At 47.4% G+C, this 27843-nt stretch overlaps 1 protein-coding gene across 2 annotated transcripts; it reads left to right on the top strand.

The window, feature by feature from the left end:
* Positions 1-1924: 1924 nt before the first annotated feature.
* Kif2c (kinesin family member 2C) lies at positions 1925-26541 on the top strand. 2 transcript variants are annotated; one of them, XM_032899889.1, is made up of 20 exons: positions 1925-2122; positions 3560-3654; positions 5930-6031; positions 6207-6255; positions 9373-9495; positions 10651-10770; positions 12103-12203; positions 12699-12794; positions 14819-14873; positions 14961-15123; positions 17630-17720; positions 17937-18000; positions 18078-18169; positions 18980-19122; positions 20214-20418; positions 20579-20689; positions 22605-22672; positions 22990-23095; positions 23188-23292; positions 25813-26541. In XM_032899889.1, the coding sequence occupies exons 1-20, from the start codon at positions 2062-2064 to the stop codon at positions 26026-26028; spliced, it is 2166 nt and encodes a 721-aa protein (XP_032755780.1). In that variant the 5' UTR covers positions 1925-2061; the 3' UTR covers positions 26029-26541. The 2 variants fall into 2 exon arrangements, with proteins under 2 accessions (XP_032755780.1, XP_032755787.1); XM_032899896.1 differs by having other exon boundaries at positions 10648-10770.
* Positions 26542-27843: the final 1302 nt, after the last annotated feature.

Here is a 27843-nt window from a genome sequence, read left to right as displayed (position 1 = left end):
AAAAGAAGGAAGGGGGGATTGAAGAGGCAAAGAAAAGAAAGCAGGGCAGTGGTGGAGGACACCTTCGAACCCAGCACTCAGAGGGAAAGGCAGGTGGATCTCTGTGAGTTTGAGGCCAGCCTGGTCTACGGAGTGAGTTCCAGGACAGCCAGGGCTACACAGTAAAACTCTGTCTAAAAACAAACAAATAAACAAAAACAACAAAAGGGTGAGCCAAGCTTCTGCTGAATATTACTTAGGATGTCCCTAAAGCCACTGATCCTGATGGCCTCTGCTGTCACTACAACAGGAGAGGAACTTTTTTTTTTTTTTTTTTTTTTTTTTTTTTTTTTTTTTTTTTTTTTTTTTTGGGGCTGGGGACCGAACTCAGGACCTTGTGCCTCCTAGGCAAGCGCTCTACCACTGAGCCAAATCCCAACCCCAACAGGAGAGGAACTTAAGAGATGTACATTCCCTCTACCCCGTCTCTCTTATGTAATACCATAGTCAACCATGGCACAGAAAATCCTCACTTCGTATTTCTGTTTCAGGTAAAAACACCGGAGAGAAAAATTACAGGCATACTTCACCAAAAGAGTGAGTGCATTTAATAAAAGGAAAGAAAGAGGGCTGGAGGGATGGCTCAGCGGTTAAGAGCACCCGACCACTCTTCCAGAGGCCCTGAGTTCAATTCCCAGCAGCCACATGGTGGCTAACAACCATCTGTAAAGAGATCCGATGCCCTCTCCTGGTGTATCTGAAGACAGCTACAGTGTACTTATATATAATAAATGAATTAAAAAAAAAAAAGAAAGAAAGAAAGAACAGGCTGTGTTTTGGTAGAGTCGGTACCCGTATGGTGAGATGGAAGGCAGTGCCTCCCTCTGTGGATCCATACTGAGGTATTCCTTCCCTGTGAGGTACCAGTCACATGAAGGATATAGTATAGAAGAGAGTCGTTTAGGGCATGAGAAGGGGGTTGAGGAGGGAGGAGAGAGAGAGAGAGGGAGAGGGAGAGAGAGAGAGAGAGAGAGAGAGGGGAGAGAGAAGTGGGGGAGGCCAGCTAGGAGCACAAGGAGAGAGAGGGGGAGGGAGAGAAGAGGTGAGAGAGGAGAGGTAAGAGGAGAAGAAGGGGAAGGATGTGGAGAGGGGGGAGGAAGAGAGGGAACAGGGGCAGGGAGAAAAGGGGCAGAGAGTAAGAATTAAGAGATAAGAGAGAGAGGAGGAGGCAAGCAGCCCCTTTTATAAGTAAGCCAGACACAACTGGCTATTGCCAGGTAACTGTGGGGCAGAGCCTAGGAGGAATGCTAAGAGTGGACTATTTCTCTCTCTTTCTTCTCTCTCTCTCTCTCTCTCTCTCTCTCTCTCTCTCTCTCTCTCTCTCTCTCTCTCTCTTTTCATGTATGTGGGTACATTGTCACTGTCTTCAGACACCAGAAAAGGGCATCGGATCCCATGACAGATGGTTGTGAGTCACCATGTGGTTGCTGGGAATTGAACTGCTCTGGAAGAGCAGCCAGTGCTCTTAACCGCTGAGCCATCTCTCCAGCCCCCAACCCCCCATTCTTAATAGGAAAAATGTCTCACGGACAGGTACTATTCGTCTTGTTTATTCCACTATTCCTGTACAGCACTATGTCTAGCACTAGCATGTGGCCGATTATTAAATTGGTGTCTTTGAAATATTTTATTCATTTCGAAGAGAAAGCAGTCATCAAGAAGCCAGAATTTGAACCCGTCTACAGAATCACAAGGCTCTCACAGAAACATTATACATAAGTTTTCCAGTCTTACACAAAGGCAGGAATCCTATCGGGTACTAAGCTGGGGGTGGGACAGAGTCCATAAAACTTTCCCATCAGTCTCAGCGCCCGGGAGCCCACCCACTCGCCGGAAGTAGGGAGGCCTAGACTACATATCCCACAACGCTCTGCGGTGAATCGCACTGTTGACGTCGAAGGGACGCTGGCGCGCGGGATTTAAACTGCAGCGGTTTAGGCGGCGTTAACACAGCTCAGTATCTGCAGAGTCGTGGTTTCTAAACTTCTTGCATTTGCGTTACCCGTTGCTGTTTCCGAGTCCATGGAGTCGCTTCACGCACGATTGTTTCCTGGTCTCTCCATCAACATTCAACGCAGCAATGGTGAGGGCAGGGTCCTGAGGCCAAGGGGACCCAAAGAGCGGTGAGACTGCCAAGATGGTTATCCGAATTCCCATACGGCAAACTTTGGGACACTTTCCCTTCTCCCACACTGAGGGGATCCCTGTCACTACACTGGCAGTCGGTGTGGTGTCCCATACACAGGAAGAAAGCGCTGCCTTGGTTGTGGGTCCCTTGCCTGCTGAGTGTGGGCGGAGCACCTCTGCGGTCATTGATGCGCCTAGCTAGATTATGGCGAATGGATGCACTTCCTTCCGAGATTTTCCTCTGAAATTGCTCTGTTTTGTTGGACCTCGGCTTCCTAGCTCCCAGACTGTGCTGGATATAGTGTCGTTGCAATATGTCAGGGGCAGGGATTCAAAGTAAACGAACAGGATTCCTGTTCTTAAGGAGATGGTAAAACAACCTGTATTTATTGAGCAACTAGCAGGTCTAATAACGGGTCATTCGTGAAATAGCCAGTCAACCATTGCCAAAAATGAATCGGGAAGCGGTTCAGCTCTTCAGTGATGTGTTCAGGAACAGCTTCTCCAAGGAATGTAGTAACTTACTTGCTCAAATGAACCTTCATTCTATTGGAGTGGTGACGAAATCTTATCCTAATGCAGCTGGGGGGGGGGTTTAAGGACCGTTCCTTATTCATTTTCACTGTGGAATGGTCTTAAGGATGAACCCCATTAGAATTATTAGCGTTTATGTTAAATTTTTTGTTGTTGTTTTTTGAGACAGTTTTTCTGTATAACAGAGGCCTGGCTGCCCTGGACCGGGACTTGCTTTGTAGACCAGACTGATCTTGAACTCACAGAGATCCACCTGCTGTACTTTGCAAGTGCTAGGATTAAAGGCATGCATCACCACAGGCCTGGTTCTTCAGATTTTTTTTTTTTTTGGTCTGTTTTTTGCTTCTTATTTTTTGATTTTATCTGTTCATTGGTGTTTTGTTAGGTCCTTTGGAAGTAGAGTTACACTTTGACAACAGGGTTTCTCTTTGTAGGCCTGACCTGGAACTCACTTTGTAGACCAGGCTGTCCTCAGACTCCCAGAGCTCTTTAGGCCTCTGCCTCCCAAGTGTTGGGATTAAAGGCAAGTGCCGGGGTTGGGGATTTAGCTCAGTGGTAGAGCGCTTGCCTGGCAAGGGCAAGGCTCTGGGTTCGGTCCCCAGCTCCGAAAAAAAAAAAAAATGTATAAAGGCGAGTGCCACCGCTGCCTGGCTGTTTGTGGTTTTTTTAAAAAAAGGGGAAGTAAATTTTTCCTTCCCAGGTAAATTCTTCATTTGAAGTCTCTATGATCCTAAAGGCAAGGTGGAAATAAAACTTAAGTTCTCAAAAACAACCCAACTTTTTTAAAAAATTAAGTTCTTTAAAAAAAAAAAATTAAGTTCTCAGACAGATAGATAACCTCTGACCTTTTCATACATAGGGTTAATTCACAGCGCCAATATAAGCACGGTGAACTTGGAGAAATCCTGTGTTTCAGTGGAATGGACCGAAGGAGGTACCACAAAGGGCAAAGAGGTAGGTCCTCTGAGAACACATGGTCCTGTGCAGGGCATCCGTGTGGAACCTATGACTCTAGCCTGATGCCGTGCTGGCCTCTCTAGTCTCAAGAAATGGTCCTCCCTGGACACCCTGGGATTTCCTTTAGTCAAGTGTTCTAAATTGAAGCAATTAGCCGTTTCTGGTTTGTCTGTGGAGAGCAAATTGCAGGGAATCCTAACCCAGGCTTTGCTCACTCTCCTAAGCTTGAGCACACATTACCTGTGTCAGTAACCCAGGAAAGGGAACGAGGTGTGGTTTTGACACGTCGAGTCTTAAAGCCGATGGGAATTGGTGGCACAGGTGGGCAGCGTAAGAGCCGCTCCAGGGTGGGACCTGGTTGAACTGTGAGGGCTTCACTGAAGCAATACAATAGCATGCCTCAGTCCAGAAGTCTGACTGACAGCGCTGGCCATAGGCAGAGCAGACTCGCATGCGGTGTCTGCATGGCAGCAGCGTAATGACTGGGAAGAGATGGGAGGAAGGCGTTATGAAAATGTCTCTCTGGTCTATGCATATAAAAACCCTGTTTCTCCTCTGTCTCTACCTCTGCTTTATGTGTGCTCCGTCCGCCATGTTTCTGCCCTTAGGAGTCCCGTTTCCTCATCTACAAAGTGAAGGTGACAATGTCTACCTCAGAATGTTGTGAAGATTTAAACACAAGTCCTGGACTGATTCTAAAAAGATAGGCAGTGTGCCGAGGCCTGGGAATGTAGGTGAATAAGGTGCAGTCTCTCCTGTAGTTTTAGAGGGCGACACAGGCCTGGTATGGTGGTGCATACCCTTAATCTCAGTGCTCAGGGGCCAGAGGCAGGCAGATTTTTATGTCCAGGCTACACAGTGAAAGCCTGTGTTCAAAAAAAAAAAAAAGAAAAGAAAGAAAGACAGGTGTGTGTAAGTCTTGTCCTTTAAAAATATTTGTGCTTGGTGTGTGGTAGCACACGCCATTGATCCCAGCACTTGGGATGCAGAGGCAGGTGGATCTCTGCGAGTTCTGGGCCAGCCTGATCTACAGACTGAATACCAGGATAGTTAGAGCTACATATAAGATGAAAAAAAAAAAAAAAAAAATAGCGTGCATGTGTGTGTAGGAGGGAGGAAGCCATAGATGCAGCATGCACATGTGCTTAAGAGTGTCATGTGTGAACTGCCATCGTGCACATTTAAGACTGTCATGTGTGAAGTACCATGTGTGAAATATCATAGTACACATGTGCTTGAGTATATCGTGTGTGAAGATTCCAGGACAACTTTGGTGGGGGGGATGTATTCCTTTTTTTTTTTTTTAAGATTTATTTTTTATTTGCTTGTATGAGTGCTCTTTTGCATGTATACCTGCGTGCCATAAGAAGGCATCGGATCTCTTTACAGATGGTTGTGAGCCACTATGTGGTTGCTGGGAATTGAACTCAGGACCTCTGGTAGAACAGTCAGTGCTCTTAACCACTGAGCCACCTCTCCAGCCCCAGGGAAGTATATTCTTAAGCTTTATCAGTTTTAAATGTAAACAAAAGCGGGATCCATTTGGTGTCTTGTGTCATGCGCGGTGCTGAAGAGGGACTTGAGGCCCTTACTCATGCAAAGGAAATGCTGCGGCCGAGCTACCTCCCTCAGCCCAATCTGCTGTTTCCAACCTGTGAGTTACGCTGGTGAAGTCTGAGTTGTTCCTGAAGAGTTACAGGACTCTGGTGATGTAAACCCAGAATTGTGACCTCATTGTGGGTGTGAGCAGGAACTAGGAAAGGCATCAACTGGAAGATGTGACTGGGAAGAAGTCTCTGGGCCCAGTAGAAAATGTAGGTAGACTTAGGGTTAGGTAGCAACTTTCGGGAACTTACTCCTGCTTATAAGATCCTGAGGGGCCCTCCATTTTGATATCACCAGCCGGTTAGAACTTGTTTCCTCCTCCTTCGTGTCAGCCAGCAAGAAGTGCTCAGGGGGCTGTGGCCAGCGGGACGTCACTGCCCAGCAGAGCAGTAGGAGAGCCAACTGGCGTAGGTCTGCTGTGGACTTCTGTGTGCCTGCCTGTCTGCCTTCCTCTCCACCTCAGTCTCCTCACTCAGTCTCCCTTGGCTTGGAAACTGGAAACCCATTCCATCTAGATGGTAAACCATTACTAAGGAATAACTATTTTGTAGTGGTCAGTGCTTTAATGGAACTTAAGGTTGGTAAAACCTGCATCTCGGGTGGTCTCGATCACAGCAATTCACTCAGATCAGGCAGTGCTGCTTCACCAAGCCTCATTGCCTTGCAGATTGACATTGACGATGTGGCTGCCATAAACCCAGAGCTTGTACAGCTTCTTCCCTTACGACCAAAGGACAGTCTGCCATTGCAGGAGAACGTAACCATCCCGGTAAGTGCCTGTCACCGGATTGCAGCTGCTGTCCCTGAAGAGCTACTTAGCTTGGTACCTTTTTGCTGATTTCTGTCTGAGTCTGCTTGGGGCCTAAACCCAATACACAGGCTCATGATAGGACTGTGATTACTGACAAGAGCCATATATTGTGGTGATTTGTTCTGTTTTTCAGAAGCAAAAACGCAAGTCCGTCAACTCCAAAATTCCAGCTCCAAAAGAAGGTAAATGACTGGCTGTTGTCGTGGTGTTTTTGCTGTGGGTGAGAGTCCTAGGGCTCAGAGTGGCAGCCAGAGTAGTCACATTAGGAAACAATGATTGAGCATGTGACTTCTGTCCTTTGTGCAAGCATCTTTCTCAGCAATAAGAACTCAGCCTACACCTAACCTTTGAGAGAAGTGTGCACACCTCAGGCATTTGCTTTCTGGACTAGACATTTGTCTTGCACACCAGAGTTCAGTGCTGGGGAGAGTGGGAATCAGCTGCTTCCTTTCCTCAGAACGTTGTGCCTTACGGTGAAGTTGTGAGGAAAGCATTGGTGTAGTTAGGGGGCTATTTAGAAAACCAATGGGTCTGAATACAGTGATGTGTGCCTATGATCCTCATAGAAAGCTGTGGCAGGAGGATTGAAAATTCTAGCTGCTTTGGGCTATATAAGGAGGCCAGCCCCTAAAAATAAAGAATCTGGGTGTGGTGGTGTACACTTTAACTCTAGCACTTGAGACAGAGGCAGGAGGATCTCTGTGAGTTTGAAACTAGCAAGTTCCAGGACAACCAGAGCTACATAGTGGGGCCCTGTTGATGCTGCTGTTGCTGCTGTTGCTGTTGCTGTTGCTAAATACAAAATACAAATTTTAAAGGTGAAGGGCTGGAAGGTAGGTCAGTAGGTAAAGGTGAAGGGCTGGAAGGTAGGTCAGTAGGTAAAGGTGAAGGGCTGGAAGATAGGTCAGTAGGTAAAGGTGAAGGGCTGGAAGATAGGTCAGTAGGTAAAAGCATTGTGTGGCAAACCTGACAACCTGAGTTCAGTCTTAAATGGAGAAGAGAAAACGGTACAGAGTGTCCTCAGATCGCGCACTGTATGTGCCATGTATGGAGGTCCCAGAGACATGCCTCACACACAGGGCCTGCAAGATGTGGACCCTTTCCTGGTTGGTTGGTTTTGTTGCTATTAGCCTGCATGGTCACAGTACTCCCGCTTTTGGAAGTCAGTTCCTTCAGTCCACCTCTGGCCCCAGTGGTCAGACTCAGGTCAGTCAGCAGACTTATGCAGCAAATGCCCTGATGAGCTGTTGTGTTCATTTTGTTTGTTTGTTTATTTATGATGTATGTATGTTCTAGATTCTTATTTTTGTAAAGATCTATTTATTTATTATATACACAGTTCTCTGCATACATATCTGCATGTCAGAGGAGGAACCAGATCTCATTGTAGATGGTTATGAGTCATCATGTGGTTGCTGGGAATTGAACTCAGGACCTCTGGAAAAACAGTCAGTGCTCTCAACCTCTGAGCCATCTCTCCAGCCCGATTCTTACTATTTTTAATTCTGTATTTTTTAGTATGTGCTACATATGAATGCAGGTGCCCAAGGAGGCTAGAGGCATCAGAGGCTTGTAGAGCTGGAGTTAGAAGCATTGTGAGTCACTCTCTAGTCTTAACTGATGAGCCATTTCTCCAGCCCTGGTATCCAGGTTTTTTGAGAAAAGACCTCTTGTTCAGCCTGTCCTGGAACTCAGTATGTAGCCCAGGCTGACTTCTCAGTTGTAGGCCTACTGTCGCAGCCTTCTCTAAGTGTTAGGATTGTGGGTGTGAACACTACTGAGCTTGACTTGGAAAACAAGATTATTTTATTTGTTTGGCTTTTCAAGACAGGGTTCCTCAGTGTAACCCTGGCTGTCCTGGAACTTCTTCTATACACCAGGCTAGCCTCAAACTCAGAGATCCGCCTGCCTCTGCCTCCCAGGTGCGAGGAGTGAAGGTTTGTATCACTAACTTGAAGGGCTTTAGAGATCACTGTTTCTCTGTCTTGCTACAGGTATAAGAATTCAGGTATTGGGGCTAGAGAAATGGCTCAGTGTTAAGACCATGGCTGATCTACCGGAGGAATTAGATTCAGTTCCCAGCACCTATATGGCAACTCACAACTGTCTCCAACCCCAGTTCCAGGGGCCTTGACACTCTCACACGGACCTATACAAGCAAAACACTAATGCACTTACAGTAAATTTCAGGAACGGCTTACTTATGTCTCAGTTATAACCTCTCCTTCAGATTTCTGAAAAAGCGACATAGTTAGTTCCTGGGTTTCTGAAGAGCTGGCCCGACTCAGTCCTGACAAAGCACCCCAGAAGAGTGGGAAAGCCCAGATTTTGTCATGACAGCCCATCACAACCTGACTTCAGCTCATTCTGGCTCCTTCTGACCACGCCTGTGTCAGCTTGCTCTCTTCCTTCAGCCTGTGTCTTTAAACTCTCCCTCTCTCCCTGCATTGCTCCCTCGAGCAGCTCCCTCTCCCTTCTCTTCTAGTGAGAGTTGGGCAGATCCTGGTCCGTTAAATCTTTTTCTAATTCATCACTTTGTCTGCCCCTTCATTAAGTCACCTTTTGCAAACTTTATTCTCACTGTTTAGGATTAAAGGTGTGTACTCCTGCCAGAGGGATTAAAGGTGTGTCACAACTAGAAACAGTTTTCCAGTAAATACAATAATCTCACATTCACAATGTGATCAGATGATCTTGAAACACATAAACCCTGAGCCATCTCTCCATCTCTAAAAAAATTAATCTTTAAAAAAAATTTTTTTCCATCAAGACGTAGAATAGGTTTTCCTCTCCAAAATGATCTTAGATTTGCTGAAGGTCCTTCAATTTATTTATTCAGCGCCTCCCCTGCAAAAAAAAAAAAAAAAAAAAAAAAAGGCATCCCATACTGGGGATTGAGGGATTGAACTGATACATTCTAGATTAGCACTTGACCAGACCACTGAGCTATATTGCCAGCCCAAGACAAATGTTCTTAAGGGAGATATCTTTGCCACAGGAGCACCAAGATCTACCAAGTGCACAAATAGTTTGGGGGTAGTAGTACTTAAGTCTTCTTTTTTTTTTTTTTTTTTTTTTCTTTTTTTTTTTTTTCGGGGCTGGGAACAGAACCCAGGGCCTTAAGCTTCCCTAGGCAAGCGCTCTACCACTGAGCTAAATCCTAAATCCCCAACCCCGTCTTCTTAAAACGTTCCCTTTCCTGAGCTCCTTTGCGGGTGGGTGGGATCTACCCTGCCTTGGGTAGAGTCTGTGGCTTTAGAGTCTTGTCTTGTAGCACTGATTGGTCCTCTTGCTCTTAGGCCTTCGAAGTCGTTCCACTCGCATATCCACTGTCTCGGAAGTTCGAATCCCTGCTCAGGAGAATGAAATGGAGGTGGAGCTGCCTGTGTCCACAAACTCTCGCAAGCCATTTCCCATTCCCAGTGAGTAGTGAGCGTGCTCTCCCTTGTAGAAGCCTCAGCTCCTCGTGCCGGCCCACTGCATTTCCCAGGGTCCCTGCATGCATAGTTCAGGGTGGGCCTTGCCGTGAAAGGCACAACCTCACAGGTCTGATTCTACAGACTTGAGCTAGGCGTGGCTTTTCAGGCCAAGCCTTTCTAACTTCTCCAAAGCCCCAGAAACTCTGTGGTTAACAGAATTTGAAGACGGGGGAGAAGAAAAAACATAGAAGATGGGTTGCTTGGGCAACTGTTAACTCTCTGGGCTCAGTGAACCAGTGACTTGTCACAATTAAAATGCCAGTACTTAAGATTGCTGTGGGTTTGAGATCAGCCTGGGCTACAGAGTGAAACTCTGTTTCCACACATCCATCCACACTCACTCCAAGAACAACAACAAAAATTCAAATTGAAAAAAGAAAAAAAACAAGCCGAAATACCACCGAAAGGTAAAATCCAACGTACCTTACTACCCTCCTACGTGGTCGTGATACTTTCATTTAGATGAATTTAATACATAAAGCATAGTTTAGTGCCTCATAAAATCTTCATCTACGTTACACAGTCAGTTGAACAAGCACTTTAATCACAGTAATTTTGGGGTTGGGGGTGTAGTTCAATTGTTAGAATGCATGCCTGGCATACACAGAACCCTGGCTTCCATTCCTGTTGTCACATAAAATGGCACAGTGGAGCTCATCTGAGAATCTAGCACTCACGAGGCAGGGTGATTACACATTCACCGTTCACCTCAGTTTAGTCACGGTGAGTTTGAGGTCAGCCTTGGCTATGTGATACCCTGTCCCAAAACAATTGCTTATTGTTTTGAGAGGGTCTCTCTCTGCTTCCGTTCTTCATCCTATGATAGCCTGGAACTCACCATGCGTCCTAGGCTAGCCTTGGACTTGGAGAAATCATTCTCCCTTAGCCTCCCAAGTGCTGGGATTGCAGTAGAAGCTGCTTTGATAATTAAAGTGTTTCTGGCTCAGGTGTGATCCCTGGCTGGAAAGGTGGTTGGATTTGGGGTGAGAGCAAGAGGAAAAGCCTAGGTATGGCCCTTGACACCCCCCTCCCCCCAAATTCAAGGACAGCTGCTGCATGCTGCCCAATTCTCCAGTGACTCTTGTTCTCCCACAGCAGGCCACCCTAGGCCCTCCTGCTCCACAGTGACAGAATTACCGTTGTTGATGATCAGCGAGGAGGCAGAAGAGCAAGCCCACTCCACCCGAAGCACCTCTTCTGCAAACCCTGGGAATTCAGGTAGACATCCCTGTGTACTTCTGCTCTAGCTGGGGACCGGGGGTTAACTCCGGGCCTGTCTGGGACTGAGTTCAAGCCCTTTTGTTACCCTGAAGTATGTTATCCTGTGGTTATGGACTGAGCCTTCCACAAGACACAGTTTGTCAGAAGCCACATGGTGTAGGTGAGAGATATGGACTCAAAAGCCCAGAGCACGTTCCTCATGCAGTGGGGATGGCTTGGTTTTTTTGTTTGTTTTTTGTTTTTTAAATTAAGATTTATTGAGTTTAGCCAGATGTAGTGGCTCATACCTTTGATTTCAGCACTTGGGAAGCAGAGGCAGATGGACCTCTGGATTTGAGCCCAGCCTGGTCTATGGAGGGAGTTCTAGGACAGCCGGGGCTACACAGAAAAACCTTGTCTGTAAAAAACCAACCAAGGGCTGGAGAGATGGCTCAGCAGTTAAGAGCACTGACTGCTCTTCCAGAGGTCCTGAGTTCAATTCCCAGCAACCACATGGTGGCTCACAACCATCTGTAATGGGATCTGATACCCTTTTCTGGTGTGTTTGCACTTGATCTTAGCCAAAAGGCCGAGAAGCGATTTCTGGTGTGTCTGAAGACAGCGACAGCGTATCCACATAACATAAAATAATCTTAAAAAAACAAAAACAAAAAAACAACCAAACTAACAGATTTATTGATTTTTTTTTTTTTTTAATGTGTATGAGTGTTTTACCTGTATGCATGTCTGTGCACTGTGCATGCCTGGTACCAGTGGAAGTCAGAGGAGGGCACAGGATCTCCTCAAATGGTGTTAGAGATAGTTGTGAGCTACCATGTGGGTGCTGGGAATCACACCTGGGTCTTCTGCACGAGCAAGTGGTCTAAATCACAGCCATCTCTCAGCCCTGCCTCATTTGTCTAGAGGAAATGGCTACATGAGCAGAGAGAGCTTAGGTCAGAACCAGAGTAGGTGATTATCACTCTGATGTCACCTCCATGGACGTGGCCATCCCAGGGGCAGATCTGTGCTTCCTGCATATATCAGTTTACAGACAAATCTACAAAAAGGGTTGGGGTGTGTTGGTGAGGCTTGCCACCAAGCCTGATGGCCTGCGTTCTATTTCTGGATCCCACATGGTAAAGGAGAGAACTGACTTGCACATGTATGGTGTATCTCCAGTGAGTTCTGAGATAGCCAGAGCTACACAGAGAAACTCATCTTGAAAAGTACAAGATAAAAGCAGATAGGGCCTAGAGAAGGACGGCGGCTTTTATGAAAGATCGGTGCACATGGAACAGCCCGAGGCCAACAAAGGGCCGGTAAACAAGCAACTGCTTCTCTTCTTAGTTCGGAGGAAATCATGCATTGTGAAGGAGATGGAGAAAATGAAGAACAAGCGAGAAGAGAAGAGGGCCCAGAACTCGGAGATAAGAATAAAGCGAGCTCAGGTGACTCCTGGGAAACATGGGCGAGAGCTTCTGCACAGGCACCCCTGATGGCTAAGCAGGCAACCCAGAGCTGGCCCCAGCATTCCTAAGGCTCCAGCTCTGATACACCCCGGCATTCGACTGCTACTTTTCAGAATTCAGAAATCAAATGCATACTCAAAAGTTACCTGAAGATGGTCAGCCGAGCCATACTTGATGCTGACTGTCCTCATAAGGTGTAATGTTTCCGCTGGGCACACCCCTGTAACCTGTGCTTTCACGGTGGAATCGGTGGAAACCCATTCTGTTGCTTTGCCTCCCGAGATGGGGAAAGCAGCGCTCGTCCCTGGTGCATGCCTGTGTTCCCTCCCCAACAGTCCTGCCTCAGGACTTTGTGCTTGGCTTCTCAGGCCAGACCAGGGTGAGGCTCCCTTACCTGTGCGGCTGTGGCTGCCTGGTAGCTCTGGGTCTGAGCATTCACTCAGTAGTCTTCCTTTTGTCCCTCCTGCCCCACAGGAATATGACAACAGCTTTCCAAACTGGGAATTTGCCCGGATGATTAAGGAGTTTCGGGTTACTATGGACTGTAACCCGCTCACTGTGTCAGACCCTGTGAGTATGCCAGAAACTCTCCCTCTCCTCCCTGAGCAGGTAAACCACTGAAGGACGAGAGTGAGAGCACGCAGGGATCTCCATTCACTCCTGAGTGTTATCTTTGCGGGGGGTGGGGTGGGGGTGTGGGTTCCTCTGTGTCTCTGTCTGTGTGTGTGTGTGTGTGTGTTTATGGGGATTGAATCTGGTATAACTGAGCATACAGTCTCCCATTGAGCCATAACCTTGGTGGAGTTTCCCAACACTTTTTAAAGACAGTGTCTTAGGGCTGGAGAAATGGCTCAACAGTTAAGAGTACTTACTTGTCTGTGCTTGATTCCCAGCACCCATGTGGTGGCTCACAATCAGCTGTAAATCCCCTTGGCTCCCTGGGCACTGCTCCCATATGATACACAGGTACAGGCCAGCACACACACATAAATACAAAAACAAAAGGGTCACACTAAGTAGACATGCCTGGCCTAGAACTTGCTGTGTAGACCAAACTGACCTAAAACTCATGCAAATCTGCTTGCTGTCTTCCAAGTACTGGAGTTACAAGTACCTGCCACTATACCCAGTTAAAAGTGTCCTCAAATTATGTTTGTTTGCACCATCAGATTTTTGTGCTCATTCCCATATGGAAACAGGACGACTTGCAGGACTCGATTCTCTCTACCATGTGGGTGCCAGGGATTGAACTTGGGTCATCAGGCTTGGTGTCCTAACTGCCTGTACATTGAGCCATTCACTAGCCTTTGTTTTTTTTTTTTTTCTTCTTGAGATAGTCTCAAGACTGAGATTACAGGGTTGGGATTTATATGGTGCCTAGGAAGCGCAGGCCCTGGGTTCAAAAAAAAAAAAAAAAAAAATTAAAAAAAAAAAAAAAAAAAAAAAAAAAAAGACTGAGATTACAGATATATGGTGTCAAATTTGGCCTTCAAAACAAAACAAAACAGGGTTGGGGATTTAGCTCAGGGGAAGAGCACTTGCCTAGGAAGCGCAAGGCCCTGGGTTCGGTCCCCAGCTCCGAAAAAAAAAAAAGAACCAAAAAAAAAAAAAAACAAAACAAAAATTCTGGGTGTCTGTGCAAATGTATGAGCATGCCATAGCACACGTGGAAAATGTATGAGCATGCCATAGCACACGTGGAAAATGTATGAGCATGCCATAGCACACGTGGAAAATGTATGAGCATGCCGTAGCACACATGGAAAAGGTCAAGGGACAACTTTGCAGGTTCCAGGTATGAAACTCGGGTCATCAAGCTTGACAGAGGGGCTTTTGCCCACTGGGCCATCTTGTCAACTAGGGTGTTAGTTTGTTTGTTTGTTTGTTTGTTTGTTTGTTCTTTCTTTTTTTTCAGAGCTGGGGAAAGAACCCAGGGCCTTGCGCTTGCTAGGCAAGTGCTCTACCACTGAGCTAAATCTTCAACCCCAGTTTGTTTGTTTTTTAAAGACTAATTTATGTATGTGAATACATTGTCACTGTCTTCAGACACACCAGAAGAAGAGGGCATTGGATCCCATTACAGGTGGTTATGAGGCACCATGTGGTTGCTGGGAATTGAACTCAGGACCTCTGGAAGAGCAGCCAGTGCTCTTAACCGCTGAGCCATCTCTCCAGCCCTTTTGTTTGGTTTTTTTTTTTTTTTTTGGTTCTTTTTTTTTTTTCAGCTGGGGACCGAACCCAGGGGCCTTATGCCCTAGGCAAGCGCTCTACCACTGAGCTAAATCCCCAGCCCCCTTTTTGTTTGTTTTTAAATACTTTAGTGAGAGCATTAGTTAAGGCTCAGATGAGGCTTTCTCTGCTTTAGGATGGCTTGACTGCTAAGGACTAGGTGAGTAGCACTAAAACCTTGAAGACTGGAGTAAGGGAACCCAGGGTCTTCAGAATGACTTTCTTGTACCCTATAGTGGTTAACAAACAGGTTTCTAGTATCAGGTCTCTTTGCCCCTTGCTAGAGTCAAGAAAGAAGTTGTGGATAAACTCTGGTTTGGTACGGTTCTGACCTCCCTTGACTATCTCCCCTCTCCCTCTTGCAGATTGAAGAACACAGGATCTGTGTCTGTGTCAGGAAACGCCCACTGAATAAGCAAGGTGAGCTGTTCAGTCAGAAGCAGAGGGCTGACTGAGAGGAAGGTCCCATGTTCAGGGAACATCCCCTGAAATCTTCTCCTTCTGCAGAACTGGCCAAGAAAGAAATCGATGTGATTTCTGTTCCCAGCAAGTGTCTCCTCCTGGTGCATGAACCCAAGCTGAAAGTGGACTTAACGAAGTACCTGGAGAACCAGGCTTTTTGCTTCGACTTTGCCTTTGATGAAACTGCTTCCAATGAGGTCGTCTACAGGTGAGCCCCTTTTACCATGCTTTTTCTTCCTCGTGGCCACTTTCTCCCCCGAGGCTTTCTCCATCTGACATCAGACGTTGCGCTCCTCCCTGATCTGTTGAGTTTTATTGGGTCAGCTCTGATCAAGGAGCTCTGACCCCTATAACCACAAGGTCCAGTCTGGGGCCTGCCATGTCACCTTTGAAGGTTTAGTAGCCCTGTCTTGGATGACTCATGAGAGAAAGATGCACTCTGCACTGAGGCTTGTGGGTAGGCGTCAGCAGTTCTGCTTGATGTTTTGTTGTGACGAGCTCATTCTGTAGCCCAGGCTACCTTACACCTGTCTGTGTTGCTCAGATGGTCTTGAACCATGACATTCCCGCCTCAGCCTCCCAAGTGCTGAGATTATGCCTGCCAATGGTTTATGCAGTGACCTCATTACCCACATGAGCTTAGCAGACTCAGGTGAGTTCAGATCTACTCCATCCAGTATGCAGGCCACACAGCATTTAAGCTTGTAGTTTCGGTTGTGAGCTTAGCCTTTAATGGCTGGTCCATCTCAGCATTTAGTTCTTAATGAAGGTTCGGGGAGGGGGCTTGGTGGTGGGGTGTGTCTGTGTGGATGTATGAGAGAGGAGGGGTATCCGCAGTGTGCCTTGGTGTATGTGGAAGTCAGGACAGCTTTGAGAAGTCAGCTCTCTCCTTGTACCCTGAGTGCAGACTTGTGCAGAAAGCACTTTATCAGCTAAGCCTCAGCCTTAAAGAACTTGAGTTTGTCAACTATTTCCTTTTTTTTTTCCCCCCCGGAGCTGAGGACCGAACCCAGGGCCTTGTGCTTGCTAGGTAGGCGCTCTACCACTGAGCTAAATCCCCAACGCCCCAACTATTTCCTTTTTAAAGAGGTTGGTGGCACAGCCTTACCCCTTTGTGCTGGGGAAGCTGAGGTGAGAGGTCTTCAGACCTTGTGTCATAGCATCCCAGCTTAGACTTATACCTATAATCCCAGTGTTTAAAGCTGAGACAGAGGAGGGCTTTGAACTTAAGGCCAGCCTAGGCTATAGTGTGAGATCCTAACTGCGACAGACACTCTATATAGTTCACAAATGACATTTAAGCCTGGTTTTCTTTTGCCCTTTGTAATATATCCTACGGGGGGTGGGGGTGTCAGAGGAGAGACTGTTTGACTTAGAGTTTGGGACATCAGCTTGTTCCTGGCAGGTCAGCTGGACATTGCCCAAACCCTTCCATTTAGCTAGTAGTTCAGATTGGTTAGTGGGATGGATCATGGTAGACCTTGAGAGGAATACTATACTTAGTATTAAGACTTGGAGCTCGGGGTTGGGGATTTGGCTCAGTGGTAGAGCACTTGCCTAGCAAGCGCAAGACCCTGGGTTTGATCCCCAGCTCCAAAAAAAAGAGTAGAAAAAAAAAAAAAAGACTTGGAGCTCAACAGGCGTTGTGGTGGCTGGCACCTGCTTTTAATCCCTGCTTTTACCAACTCTGGAGGCAGAGATGGTAGGTCTTCGTGAGTTAGGGGACAGCCAGGGCTGCACAGAGAAACCCTGTCTCAAACAGAAAAATGTGGAGCTCTACAAAGACCATACTCTAGGGAGCACATTTTGCAAACAGAGTTTTCCTCCCTCCTGGACTCAAGCACAGAGGGAAAATACTTCCAAAAGAGTAGCAGTGAGATAAATGGCTTCCCTGGCCTGCTGGCTGGGTCGGGGTCCCCAGGACAGGTGTTGTAAGGAGAAAACTGACTCCCACAAGTTGTCCACTGTCCTCGACATGGGCCAAACCATGCATGCCACTAACCACATGCACACAGTAAATACATGTAATTTAAAAGTTAGAAAGGCCTAGGGCAGCAAGGCCCTGGGTTGGTCCCCAGCTCCGAAAAAAAAGAACCAAAAAAAAAAAAAAAAAAAAAGTTAGAAAGAACTGACTTGTCCGGGGCTGGAGAGATGGCTCAGTGGTTAAGAGCACCGGCTGCTCTTCCAGAGGTCCTGAGTTCAAATCTCAGCAACCACATGGTGGCTCACAACCATCCGTAATGGGATCTGATACCCTCTTCTGGTGTCTAAAAACAGCTACAGTGTACTCATATAAATAAAAAAATAAAATAAATCTTTAAAAAAAAAAAAAAGAACTGACTTGTCTGTCCTGAACGTATTCAGACTGATATTCCTTTCATTTTTTTCCCTGAACAGTAAAGTGTAAGAAGCATATTACATTTATATCTTATTAGGCTATAAATAATCTAGAGATACGTAATGGTGTATGTAAGTAATGTGCAGACATTATGCTACTTTATATAATGGACTTGACTAAGAGTCAACTTGGTGATAAAGGGTTTGCCTAGCACGTGCTAGGCCATGGGTTCTACTCAGAAAAAAGAAAACAAAGGAAGTGATAGGGACCACAGCTGTGTGCTGAGTATCAGTGGAGGTTCCCGGAACCAACACCTCTTGGAGTCTAAGGGGTAGATACACAAATGCACTTCCCTCTACTCCATCTTTTTTCCTAGGTTCACAGCAAGGCCACTGGTACAGACGATTTTTGAAGGGGGGAAAGCAACGTGCTTTGCCTATGGACAGACAGGCAGTGGAAAGACACACGTGAGTATTCCAGTCTGGCAGGGAAAGCCTTCTGTCTGTGCAGTAGTAAGCTCCTGAGAAGGAAGACAGATGCCCAGTCACTAGCATTTGCCGTGCCAGACGCAGGAAAGGGCTCTATTTATCAGGTCCAGCCTCCTGGCTCTGGTGTGGGCCACTATCTCGAGGGAGAGCCACTGTGCTCTGCTGGGCTGTGTCACGTGCTGTTTCCCTTTGCAGACAATGGGTGGAGACCTGTCTGGTAAAAGTCAGAACGCATCTAAAGGGATCTACGCAATGGCTTGTGAGTAAACTGTTTGGTCGTGTTGGGATTGGCCATGGACAGCAAGCTGCTTACCTTAGGGAGGCTCTTTCTTCCAGCCCGGGATGTCTTCCTTCTGAAGAATCAGCCTCGCTACCGGAGCTTAAACCTGGAAGTTTATGTGACGTTCTTCGAGATCTACAATGGGAAGGTAAGCTGACTAAAACCTTAAAGATGGCTAGAAATTACTGAAGCCAGACATCCTGTTAGCTGTAGGCCTTCAGGGCTATTCTGCCTGGCATGTGGACCTGTCCTCTGAAGGTAGGGGGACAGCCAAGCTCATTAAGGAGAACAGAAGTCCTCTGGCAGGCTCTCTCTGAAGTGGGAGGTCTGCCTTGTATGTGAGCAGTCCTCCCTTGACCACCACCTTTCTTTATGCCCTCCTTCCCCATCCTGTGTATTCTCATGTCCGTGCCTCCCCTTTCTGTACCACCCCCATCTTCTGCACTCTTGTAGAATTGCCTTTTGTAGATAGAGCAAGACCTCAATAATAAAAATAGCTAATATAATTAATGGGATATTATGTGCTTAGCACTCTGTTCTAGTCTTTCCCTTTTTTCTTTTTAGTTTTGGTTTTGGTTTTTCGAGACAGGGTCTTTCTGTGCTGTCCTGGAACTCACTCTGTAGACCAGGCTGGCCTCAAACTCAGAGATCCACCTGCCTCTGCCTCCTGAGTGCTGGCATTAAAGGTGTGCAGTACCACCATTTGGCTGGCTGCTGTTCTAGTTTTTGGATTTGTTTGTTTGTTTTGTTTTTAGTAGTCTCGACTTTATAGACAACAGGCTAGAGTGGTTTAGTGCCTTGCTCAGGTTGGTACAGCTGCTTGGTAGTGGTGCTGCCGTGAGTCCCGGGAATGAGCGACTTCCTACTGCTCTGTTACCTGTCAGTAAATGCTCTGTGGGAAGGTCAGGCGGGTGCCCCGCCCCTGTGGACCTCAGCCTATGCTCTCTGCCTGGCACAGGTATTTGATCTGCTCAACAAGAAGGCCAAGTTACGTGTGCTGGAGGACAGCAAGCAGCAGGTGCAGGTTGTGGGACTGCAGGAGTACCTGGTTACCTGTGCCGATGATGTCATCAAGATGATCAACATTGGCAGCGCCTGCAGGTCAGCGTTCTGGCAAGGGGAGGGAACTACGTGTAATTCCTGGTCAGGTAATAAAGCCTCAGATGCAGAAACAGGTATGAAAGCAGGGGGAAGCCATCTCTTTTTTTTTTTTTTTTTTAAAGATTTATTCATTTATTATATGTAAGTACACTGTAGCTGTCTTCAGATACACCAGAAGAGGGCATCAGATCCCTTTACAGATGGTTGTGAGCCACCAAGTGGTTGCTGGGAATTGAACTCAGGATCTCTAGAAGAGTAGTCGGGTGCTCTTAACCGTTGAGCCATCTCTCCAGCCCAAGCCATCTCTTTCTACAGTTGTACTCACCACAGCAGCTGTGAGGGCCTCTACCTTAGGGAGAGATAATCTGTCCTCAGTAGGGCAGATAATCCCGGAAGGTCTCAAGGACAAACTTAGAGCAGCTTAAGTCTAACAAAGGCAGGCTTTACTGACGACATTCCTTCCTTGTTTTCCCTTGTGGAAGAAATTAGCAGTGCTGAGTGTGTTCTGGGCTGGAAGTAATGAGACCATGGCACTTCATGTGAAGGCAGGGACATGCTGACCTGTGCAGAGGGGCACCAGGCAGTTGCCAGGCTCAGACCTTTTCCTCCCGGTGCTGGGGATTAAACCCAGAGCCTTGCTGTGCATTCGAGGCAGGTGAGCTGTTGTAGCTCCGCCCACACAAGAGCCTCAAGTTTGCACAGGTTACTACCCCGTGCGGCAGAGCCAGCCCCTCTTCATCTTCACGAGCCTGAGGTCTGCAAAGAGACTCAGGGACTGATTTGACTGCCTGGAAAATACTCGGTTAAGAGCTGCTTAACTGTCTGGGAGGGCAAAGTAGAGGTTAGAGAGAGGGAAGACACAGGACTTCTTAGGACCCTTCCCTTACCATAGGTTTCACTGCTGGGCCCTGGGACAGTGTAGGCCCTGGGGCTAGTGATCCCGGGACTTTATTTTTTTTTTTTTTTTTTTTTTGAGCTGGGGACCGAACCCAGGGCCTTGCGCCGCTAGGCAAGCGCTCTACCACTGAGCTAAATCCCAACCCCAATCCCGGACTTTATAACCTTTCTGTTTGCCTTTCCTCCTTTAATAGGACTTCGGGACAAACATTTGCCAACTCCAATTCCTCCCGCTCCCACGCCTGCTTCCAGATTCTTCTTCGAGCTAAAGGGAGATTACACGGCAAATTCTCTTTGGTGGATCTGGCAGGGAATGAACGAGGGGCCGACACGTCTAGTGCTGACCGACAGACTCGCATGGAGGGTGCAGAAATTAACAAGTCTCTCCTGGCTCTGAAGGTAGCAGGCCTGAGCTAGTGGGACCTGGAAGGCCGTTGGGAAATGAGATAGTAGGCCGCATAGGAAGTGAAAAGAGGCTTCCAGTTTTCAATTTTGTTTTTTGTTTTTTTGTTTGTGTGTGTGTGTGTGTGTGTGTTTGTTTGTTTTTGCTGCCCCACAGGAATGCATCCGGGCGCTGGGACAGAACAAGGCTCATACCCCATTCCGTGAGAGCAAGCTGACTCAGGTGCTGAGGGACTCCTTCATTGGGGAGAACTCGAGGACATGCATGGTGAGTGGGGTGGCTTTGCGGTGGAGTTGCAGAAGACCCAGAGCTGCTTTCTAGATGCTGGCTTGTGTGTGGGCAGGGTGCCCTGGCACTCAGGCTCTTGACCGACTGGCCTTCACACCCTGCAGCACTTGGGAGGTGCTGCAGCCTCCGTGTTGCCTATGGGCAAGGAGGAAAGAATCCGCTCTCTTTGTGTAGGTAGCTCTTGGTTTGAGGACAGCCATTGCTCCCTTACCTGGAAAAAGGGTTCTGGAATTCAGGAAGTGAACCTTAGTGATGCAGAAGGAAGTCCTCCCTTTTCCACAGCTTCCCTCGGGGTCTGTGGCTCCTGCCATATAATCTCATATCCCAAGCCTCAAGTAACTGCTTCATTTCCTTTTTTAAAAAGATTTATTATTTAATGTATGTGAATACTCTGTCATTCTCTTCAGACACCAGAAGAGGGCATCGGATCCCATTACAGATGGTTGTGAGTCACCATGTGGTTGTTGAAAATTGAACTTAGATCCTCTGAAGGGGAAGTCAGTGCTCTTAACTGCTGAGCCATCTCTCCAGTCCCCTCTCTTTGGCGGTTTTTTTTTTTTTTTTTTTTTTTTTTTTTTTTTTTTTTTGGGGGTGGGGGCCGAACCCACGGCCTTGAGCTTTCTTGGGAAGTGCTTCTCCCCTGTGCTAAATCCCCAACCCCTTCTCTTTGGTTTTTTAAGATTTTTTTCGGGGATTGGATTAAAGGCATGCGTCACCACCATACCTGGCAGCCTTTTTTTCTTTTTCCTTTTTAAATATTTTTTTAACTTAGGGCTGGAGAGATGGCTCAGTGGTTAAGAGCACTGACTGCTCTTCCAGAGGTCCTGAGTTCAATTCCCAGCAACCACATGGTGGCTCACAGCCATCTGTAATGGGATCCGATGCCCTCTTCTGGTGTGTCTGAAAACAGCAACAATGTACTTACATATATATAATAAATGGATCTTTAAAAATACATATTTTTAAGATGTATGTGTATGAATATTGCGCTTGTGTACCTGTGTACACCATAGATGTGCCTGGTGTTCTCAGAGTTCGGGGGGTGGGGGTGACTGATCTTTGGAATTAGAGTTATCATAGTTGTGAACGACCATATGTGTGCTGGAAATTGAACCCAGGTTCTTAGCAAGAACAGGTGTTCTTAAACCACCAAGCTATCTCTCTAGTCCTTTTCTTTCTCCCAGACTGCGTCTTGCTACATATAGCTCTGGCTAGTCTGGAACTCATTACATAGACCAGGTTGGCCTCAAGTACACAGAGACCTGCCTACCTCTACCTCCCAAGTGCTGGGATTAAAGGGTGTGTGTTATTGTGCCTGATGTTTTATATTTTAAAGCTGTGTATATTTTGTAAGTGGTGCATATGACATATGCCATGATAATCATGTGAGAATCAGAAGACGATTCACAGGGGTCTGCTCTCCATCCTTGGTGTAGGTACTGGGTCAAGTTTAGCCTTTTACTTGCTAAGCCATTTCACCAACCCCTGGAGCCAGTTTTTTCATTTTTATTTTTGTCCTTATTTTTTTTAAGCTTTATTTATTTATTTATATGAGTACACTGTAGCTGTCTTCAGACACACCAGAAGAGTATGGTGTCGGATCCCATTACACGTGGTTATGAGCCACCAACCATGGAGTGATAGGAGTTGAACTCAGGACCTCTGGAAGAGCAGCCGGTGCTCTTAGCCAATGAGCCATCTTTCCAGCCCTGGAGCCAGTTTTTAAGGTTGCCCCGGTTTACATGCCCAGGAACAAGTTGCCTAGCAGAGCACATGTTCTTCACCTTGTCAGTCTCGCCTTGGGCGATACTCCTGTACCTTCTCCAGGGGCAGGATGTCCTCTGCCCTCTGTTTCTGACTCTCAGCCTCTAACCACTCATTCCTCTTTTCTCAGATCGCCATGATCTCACCGGGGATAAGCTCCTGTGAATACACTTTAAACACACTGAGATACGCAGACAGGTATGAGGGCCTACATCCAGGCAGGACGGACAGGGAGTGGCAGTGATGAGACAGGCAGCACCCAGGGACCACTGAATGTCCTCCATAAACAGTAAATCTGACCTGTGGAGGTCAGCTGCATGCTAGGTCTGTCCCAGTCCCTGTCGGTCAATTGTATGCTAAGGCTTTTCCCATGTCAGCTTCAGCCTCTCCTTGGCTGAACACTAGCTGCTGCTCACCCCGTGGATCCCTAAGACTTGTCGTCTTGAGTGATGGTATACTCCTGTAGTGGGTGCCCAGAGTGCTGCTGGGAACTCAAGCCCTTCTTATTTCCTCAGAGTCAAGGAGCTGAGCCCCCACAGCGGGCCCAGTGGAGAACAGGCAGTCCAGATGGAGACAGAAGAAATGGACGCCAGCTCTCATGGGACCTCTCTGACAGGCAATGTAGGTGGGAGGGTGCGATGCGGTGTGGCCAGAGATGGCCTGGGCCGCAGTCTCACACTGTTATCTCCCTCTTTGGCCTTCTGTTCTCCAAGGAAGAGGAGGAGCTGTCCTCCCAGATGTCCAGCTTTAATGAAGCCATGACTCAGATCAGGGAGCTGGAAGAGAGGGCCATGGAAGAGCTCAGAGAGATCATACAGGTACGAACCGTCCCCAGCCAAGGACGGATTGGCAGGCCACTCACAGCGCAGAGCTCAGCTCTAGCCCTGGAACATGATCTGGGCTTTTCCTGTGGCTCTTTGTTGGGGTGGGACAGGGCAGTCCTCTATACCCAGCTCTCAGCCTCCAGCAGCTCTTCCAGGATAATGATTACCTCGACTGGGGCACAGGCTGTCCTGTGGCACGATGCTGCTGACTAGGGGTGCAGAGGGTCCTTCATAAGGCACTTGTCATTCAGTAAATGTTCCAGATCTGTAGTGACACATGGTCCTACAACACCTCACTCTCGGTGAGCTTATTCCCTGCTGAAAGGCATTTAGTCTCACCGAGTCTCGGTTTCCTTTTTCTAAGCGGGGCAAGACATAGTGTGGTCTTTGGGGACTGCATGCTAGGCTTCTACAGCTACAGCACAGAACCAGCATCACTCAGAACCAAGTTAAATGGGAGGGGAGGTGCTCCTTTGTTTTTGTTTTGTTCTGTTCTGTATTTTTTCTTTGTTTTTATTTTTTGAGATGGGGTTTCTCTGTGTAACAGCCCTGGCTCTGCCTCCCAAGTGCTGGGAATAAAGGCATGTACTCCCACGTCCAGCCAGGGGAGATGCTGTGGGGGAAATAGGAAGCACCCCCTGACAGTGGCAGACAGGGAAGCAGGAAGAACCTGGGGCACTAATGACAGTATTGTGAAGACTGCAGTCACCCCTCCTCCCCTGTGGCTTCCAGGACTCTGCAGTAAAATACATGGCCCTTTCAGGATTCATGAGTTACTGTGGTCAAAGTCAAAGCTGTGAACAGACAGCACAGGGAGATAGATAAAGGGCAGGGTCAGTGGGCTAAAGGGCCTTACATTCGGCTCATGCCAAAGGCTTAGATTTTTTATGCATTGAGTGAGGCCTCCAGCAAAGTGGCGGTGTGGTCAAAGCAGGTTGGTGTCTGGTTTTTATTTTTAATGTGTTTGAATGTTGTTGCCTGCATGTATTTATGTGTGTCATTTTTATGCCTAATACCCAAGGAGGTCAGATTAAGGTGTTGGACCTTCTAGAACTGGTTATATGCTGCCACGTGTGTACTGGAAATTGTCCTCTACAAGAACAAGTTCTCTTAACCACCAAGCTATCTCTCTAGCCCCTGGTTTTGTTTATGAGACAATTTCTACATTAACCTCAAACCCTCAGTCCTCTTGCTTCTGCTTCCCAAGTACTGGGATTCAGGTGTATGTCACCATGCCCAGCTCATGTCAGAGGAGAGGAAGATGAGGAGGGACCCAGAGAATAGCTGGCTTGCATCTATAATCACAGCATCTGAGAGGCTGAGGCAGGAAAGTTGGGAAGAGTTGGAGCCCAGACTCAGCTACAAAATAAGATCTTGCCTCAAAACAAAAATAGGGCCAATAGGCCTAGGTGGTTTGTCTGCCTAGAGTACATAGGATGCTCATCAGGTGGGCATTGTCTAAGGCTGGTACCCAGGTCCAAGGCCATTCTCTGATACATTCTGGGCTACATGAAACTCTGTCACAAGGAAAAGAAGGAAGAAAGATGTCACCCTAATTTCTGACATTTTTGATTTTGTTTGTTTTGTTCTTTTCAAGATGGGGTTTCTCTGTGTAGCCTTGGCTATCGTGGAACTCCTTCTGTAGACCAGGCTAACCTGGAACTCAGAGGTGCTGGAATCAAAGGCACAGCCACTGCTCAGCCCAGTTTCTGGCTCTTTTTTTTTTTTTTAAGATTTATTTATTATATATGTACACTGTCACTGACTTCAGATACACCAGAAGAGGGCATCAGATCTCATTACAGATGGTTGTGAGCCACCATGTGGTTGCTGGGATTTGAACTCAGGACCTCTGGAAGAGAGGTCAGTGCTCTTAACCATTGAGCCATCTCTCCAGCCTCCAGTTTCGGACTCTTTCTTTTTTTTCTTTTTTCTTTTTCCCGGAGCTGGGGACCGAACCCACGGCCTTGCACTTGCTAGGCAAGCGCTCTACCGCTGAGCTAAATCCTCAACCCCCGGTTTCTGACTCTTAAGAATAGGATCAGTGATGTTACTCACTGACATAGGGACAGATTTGGGGTAGGAAGATGCTAAGGATTTCCTTTTGTTTGCTTTTGTTATTACCGTTGTTTTCAGCCAGGGTCTCTTGAAGCCTAGGCTGTCCTTGAGCTCCTGAAATTTTTTCTTTTTAATTTCTTGTTTGGGTAGGTGGGTATGTGTGCATGTGTGGGAGGCAAAGGCAGCTTGCAGTCAGTTCTCTTTGGGGATCGAATTCAGGTTGTCTCTCCAGCACTACCTCCTGAATTCCTGATCCTCCAGCCTCTGAGTGCTGAGATTACAGACATACACCACTGGGCCCAGGCCGAGGACTTCCTGAGGAAAGGGATTCAGGAGGCAGAGTGCAGGCGTGGCCTCCTGCGGACATGTCTGTATTGACGGTGACTGAGCTCTGTTTAGGGCTTTCTGGAGTGCTGGAGTGAGTTTATGCTGACTGGGTTCTCCCTGCTGTTGCAGCAAGGACCAAGCTGGCTTGAGCTCTCTGAGATGACGGATCAGCCAGACTATGACTTGGAGACCTTCGTGAACAAGGCAGAATCTGCCCTGACACAGCAGGCTAAGCAGGCTAAGCACTTCTCAGCCCTTCAAGAAGTCATCAAGGCCCTACGCCTGGCCATGCAACTGGAAGAACAGGCTAGCAAACAAATAAACAGCAAGAAACGGCACCAATGATGACTTCAAATAAAGATCTGTTTGGTATCACACTAGCCTCTTCCCCTCCCCAGAAAACTTTGGGCACCTCTGGCTTTGGTTAGGGCCTGAGTGGACAGGTTTTGGTAAATGTCAAGTACAGGGCGTCAAGCCCTGGAAAGCTTGGGGAGAGGCCATGTTCTTTTCCTCAGTTTGGAGCAGGAAGAAGGGACTTTAATGACTGTGCTTCCTCTCCTCCGTCGGGAGTGCTGTTCGATAGTTTCCTGGTACAGCATCCCGCTGCTGGTAGAGAAGCTGCGAGGTGCAGGCTCTGGCAGAGAAGCAGTGCTTGTCCGGCTCCTGCTGCCTCTGGCTGCCAGCATCAATCACCTTTAGTCTGAGCGCTCTCGTGTTTTATACTTTCAGAAAAAAGGTTTTGAGACCTCTTTGTTTTTGTTTTTGAAGCCTAAGAAAATCTCTAGTTCTTGCTTTTTATGTATTTATATGTTGCACCTAACAATAAAGAAAAAAAAACATTTTATGTGATTACCAGAAGACTGTAGTGTGTCCTGAGCCTTCTGAGTCCAAGGTCAGTGCTACCACCTTGGGCTCTGATTCGGATTTTTTGGTTGGTTGGTTAGTTTTTTGTTTCTTCCCTAAGAAACCAAGTCTACACTGTGATTTCAACAACACGGTAGAGTTGCAGCCTTTGCCTTGTCTCCATAGATGTGTACTGTGCTCCGGTCTCTGGGGCCAGGACCTGGAAGTGAGTGGGGTTGGAGTGACATTGCCTCCTGCTCTTTAGCCCTAGCCACAAAGCAGCAAGGACTTAACATGCTAAGCAGGCTTAGTCTGCTCAGGACAGGTTGAAGAACTGGTGACACTGACAAGAAAGCACTTGACTTCCCAAAGAGAAAGGCATCTGAAGGGAACACCACTATTGTAGTGTTTGCTGGGTGGACTGAGGAACCAAGCTTAAAGGCATGGGTGTTTGGGCACAAGAGACTTAGATGTCAGAATGAATTCAGCAAGTCAGTGCTAAGGTGTTTCTAAAGGATTTTAATGGACCATGTGTTCAGATTGGGTAAAACAGTGACTGAGGCCACAAACCAAGGGGTGAAAGGCTTTGCCTCTCCTCTGAAGGGATGTGAAGTTTACACCTAGGGCAGACAGGCCTGGCCTAAACCTTCCTAAAATCCTCCATCTAGTTTCTGTGTGATACGCAGAAGTTACTTCTTCCCACGGACCATTCCCGTGGATGCTGGATCTCCCAGCCATACCAGTGAGCTTCCCATAAGGTCTGGGCCCTGTAGTTTCTGAGCCTGCTTCTGCATGGCACCCATCTTGCAGAAGTTGCTGGACACCTGCTGTAATTACGATCTGTGATGTTCTACAGACCTGTGTCTTGTACGTGACCTTCTGCCTCCTGGACCAAGAGCTTGCAATCCAGCCCGGGGGCACTGGTGGTGGCTCTGACTTGCATGTAGCGGATTAGTGTTCCCCTCTTCACCACTGAAGGGCTCCAGCTTTGAGGGATGCTGTGGCACATCCCAAGTTCAGAGTGACCCAGAAAAGCTGGGTATGGTAGCTCTCCTGTAGTTCTGCAAGTCAGAAAGGCTGACACAGGAGGATTACCAGGAGTTCAAGGCTAGCCTGGGCTACTGTGAGTTCTTGGCCAGCATATCAAGGGCTGGAGAGATGGCACAGTGGTTAAGAGCACTGACTGGGGGGCTGGAGAGATGGCTCAGTGGTTAAGGGCCCTGACTGCTCTTCCAGAGGTCCTGAGTTCAATTCCCAGCAACCACATGGTGGCTCACAACCATCTGTATTGAGATCCAATGCCCTCTTCTGGTGCGT

This window comes from Rattus rattus, chromosome 1, assembly GCF_011064425.1.
Source record: "Rattus rattus isolate New Zealand chromosome 1, Rrattus_CSIRO_v1, whole genome shotgun sequence".
Lineage (NCBI taxonomy): Eukaryota > Metazoa > Chordata > Mammalia > Rodentia > Muridae > Rattus > Rattus rattus.
This window is presented reverse-complemented; position numbering and strand designations above follow the sequence as displayed.

Coding starts and splice junctions, on each gene's coding strand:
- Kif2c (XM_032899896.1), top strand. CDS start 2,062: ATGGAGTCGCTTCACGCACGATTGTTTCCTGGTCTCTCCATCAACATT. Junction 15,124..17,629: donor TCCAATGAGGTCGTCTACAG/GTGAGCCCCTTT, acceptor CTTTTTTCCTAG/GTTCACAGCAAGGCCACTGG. Junction 23,096..23,187: donor GGACCTCTCTGACAGGCAAT/GTAGGTGGGAGG, acceptor CTGTTCTCCAAG/GAAGAGGAGGAGCTGTCCTC.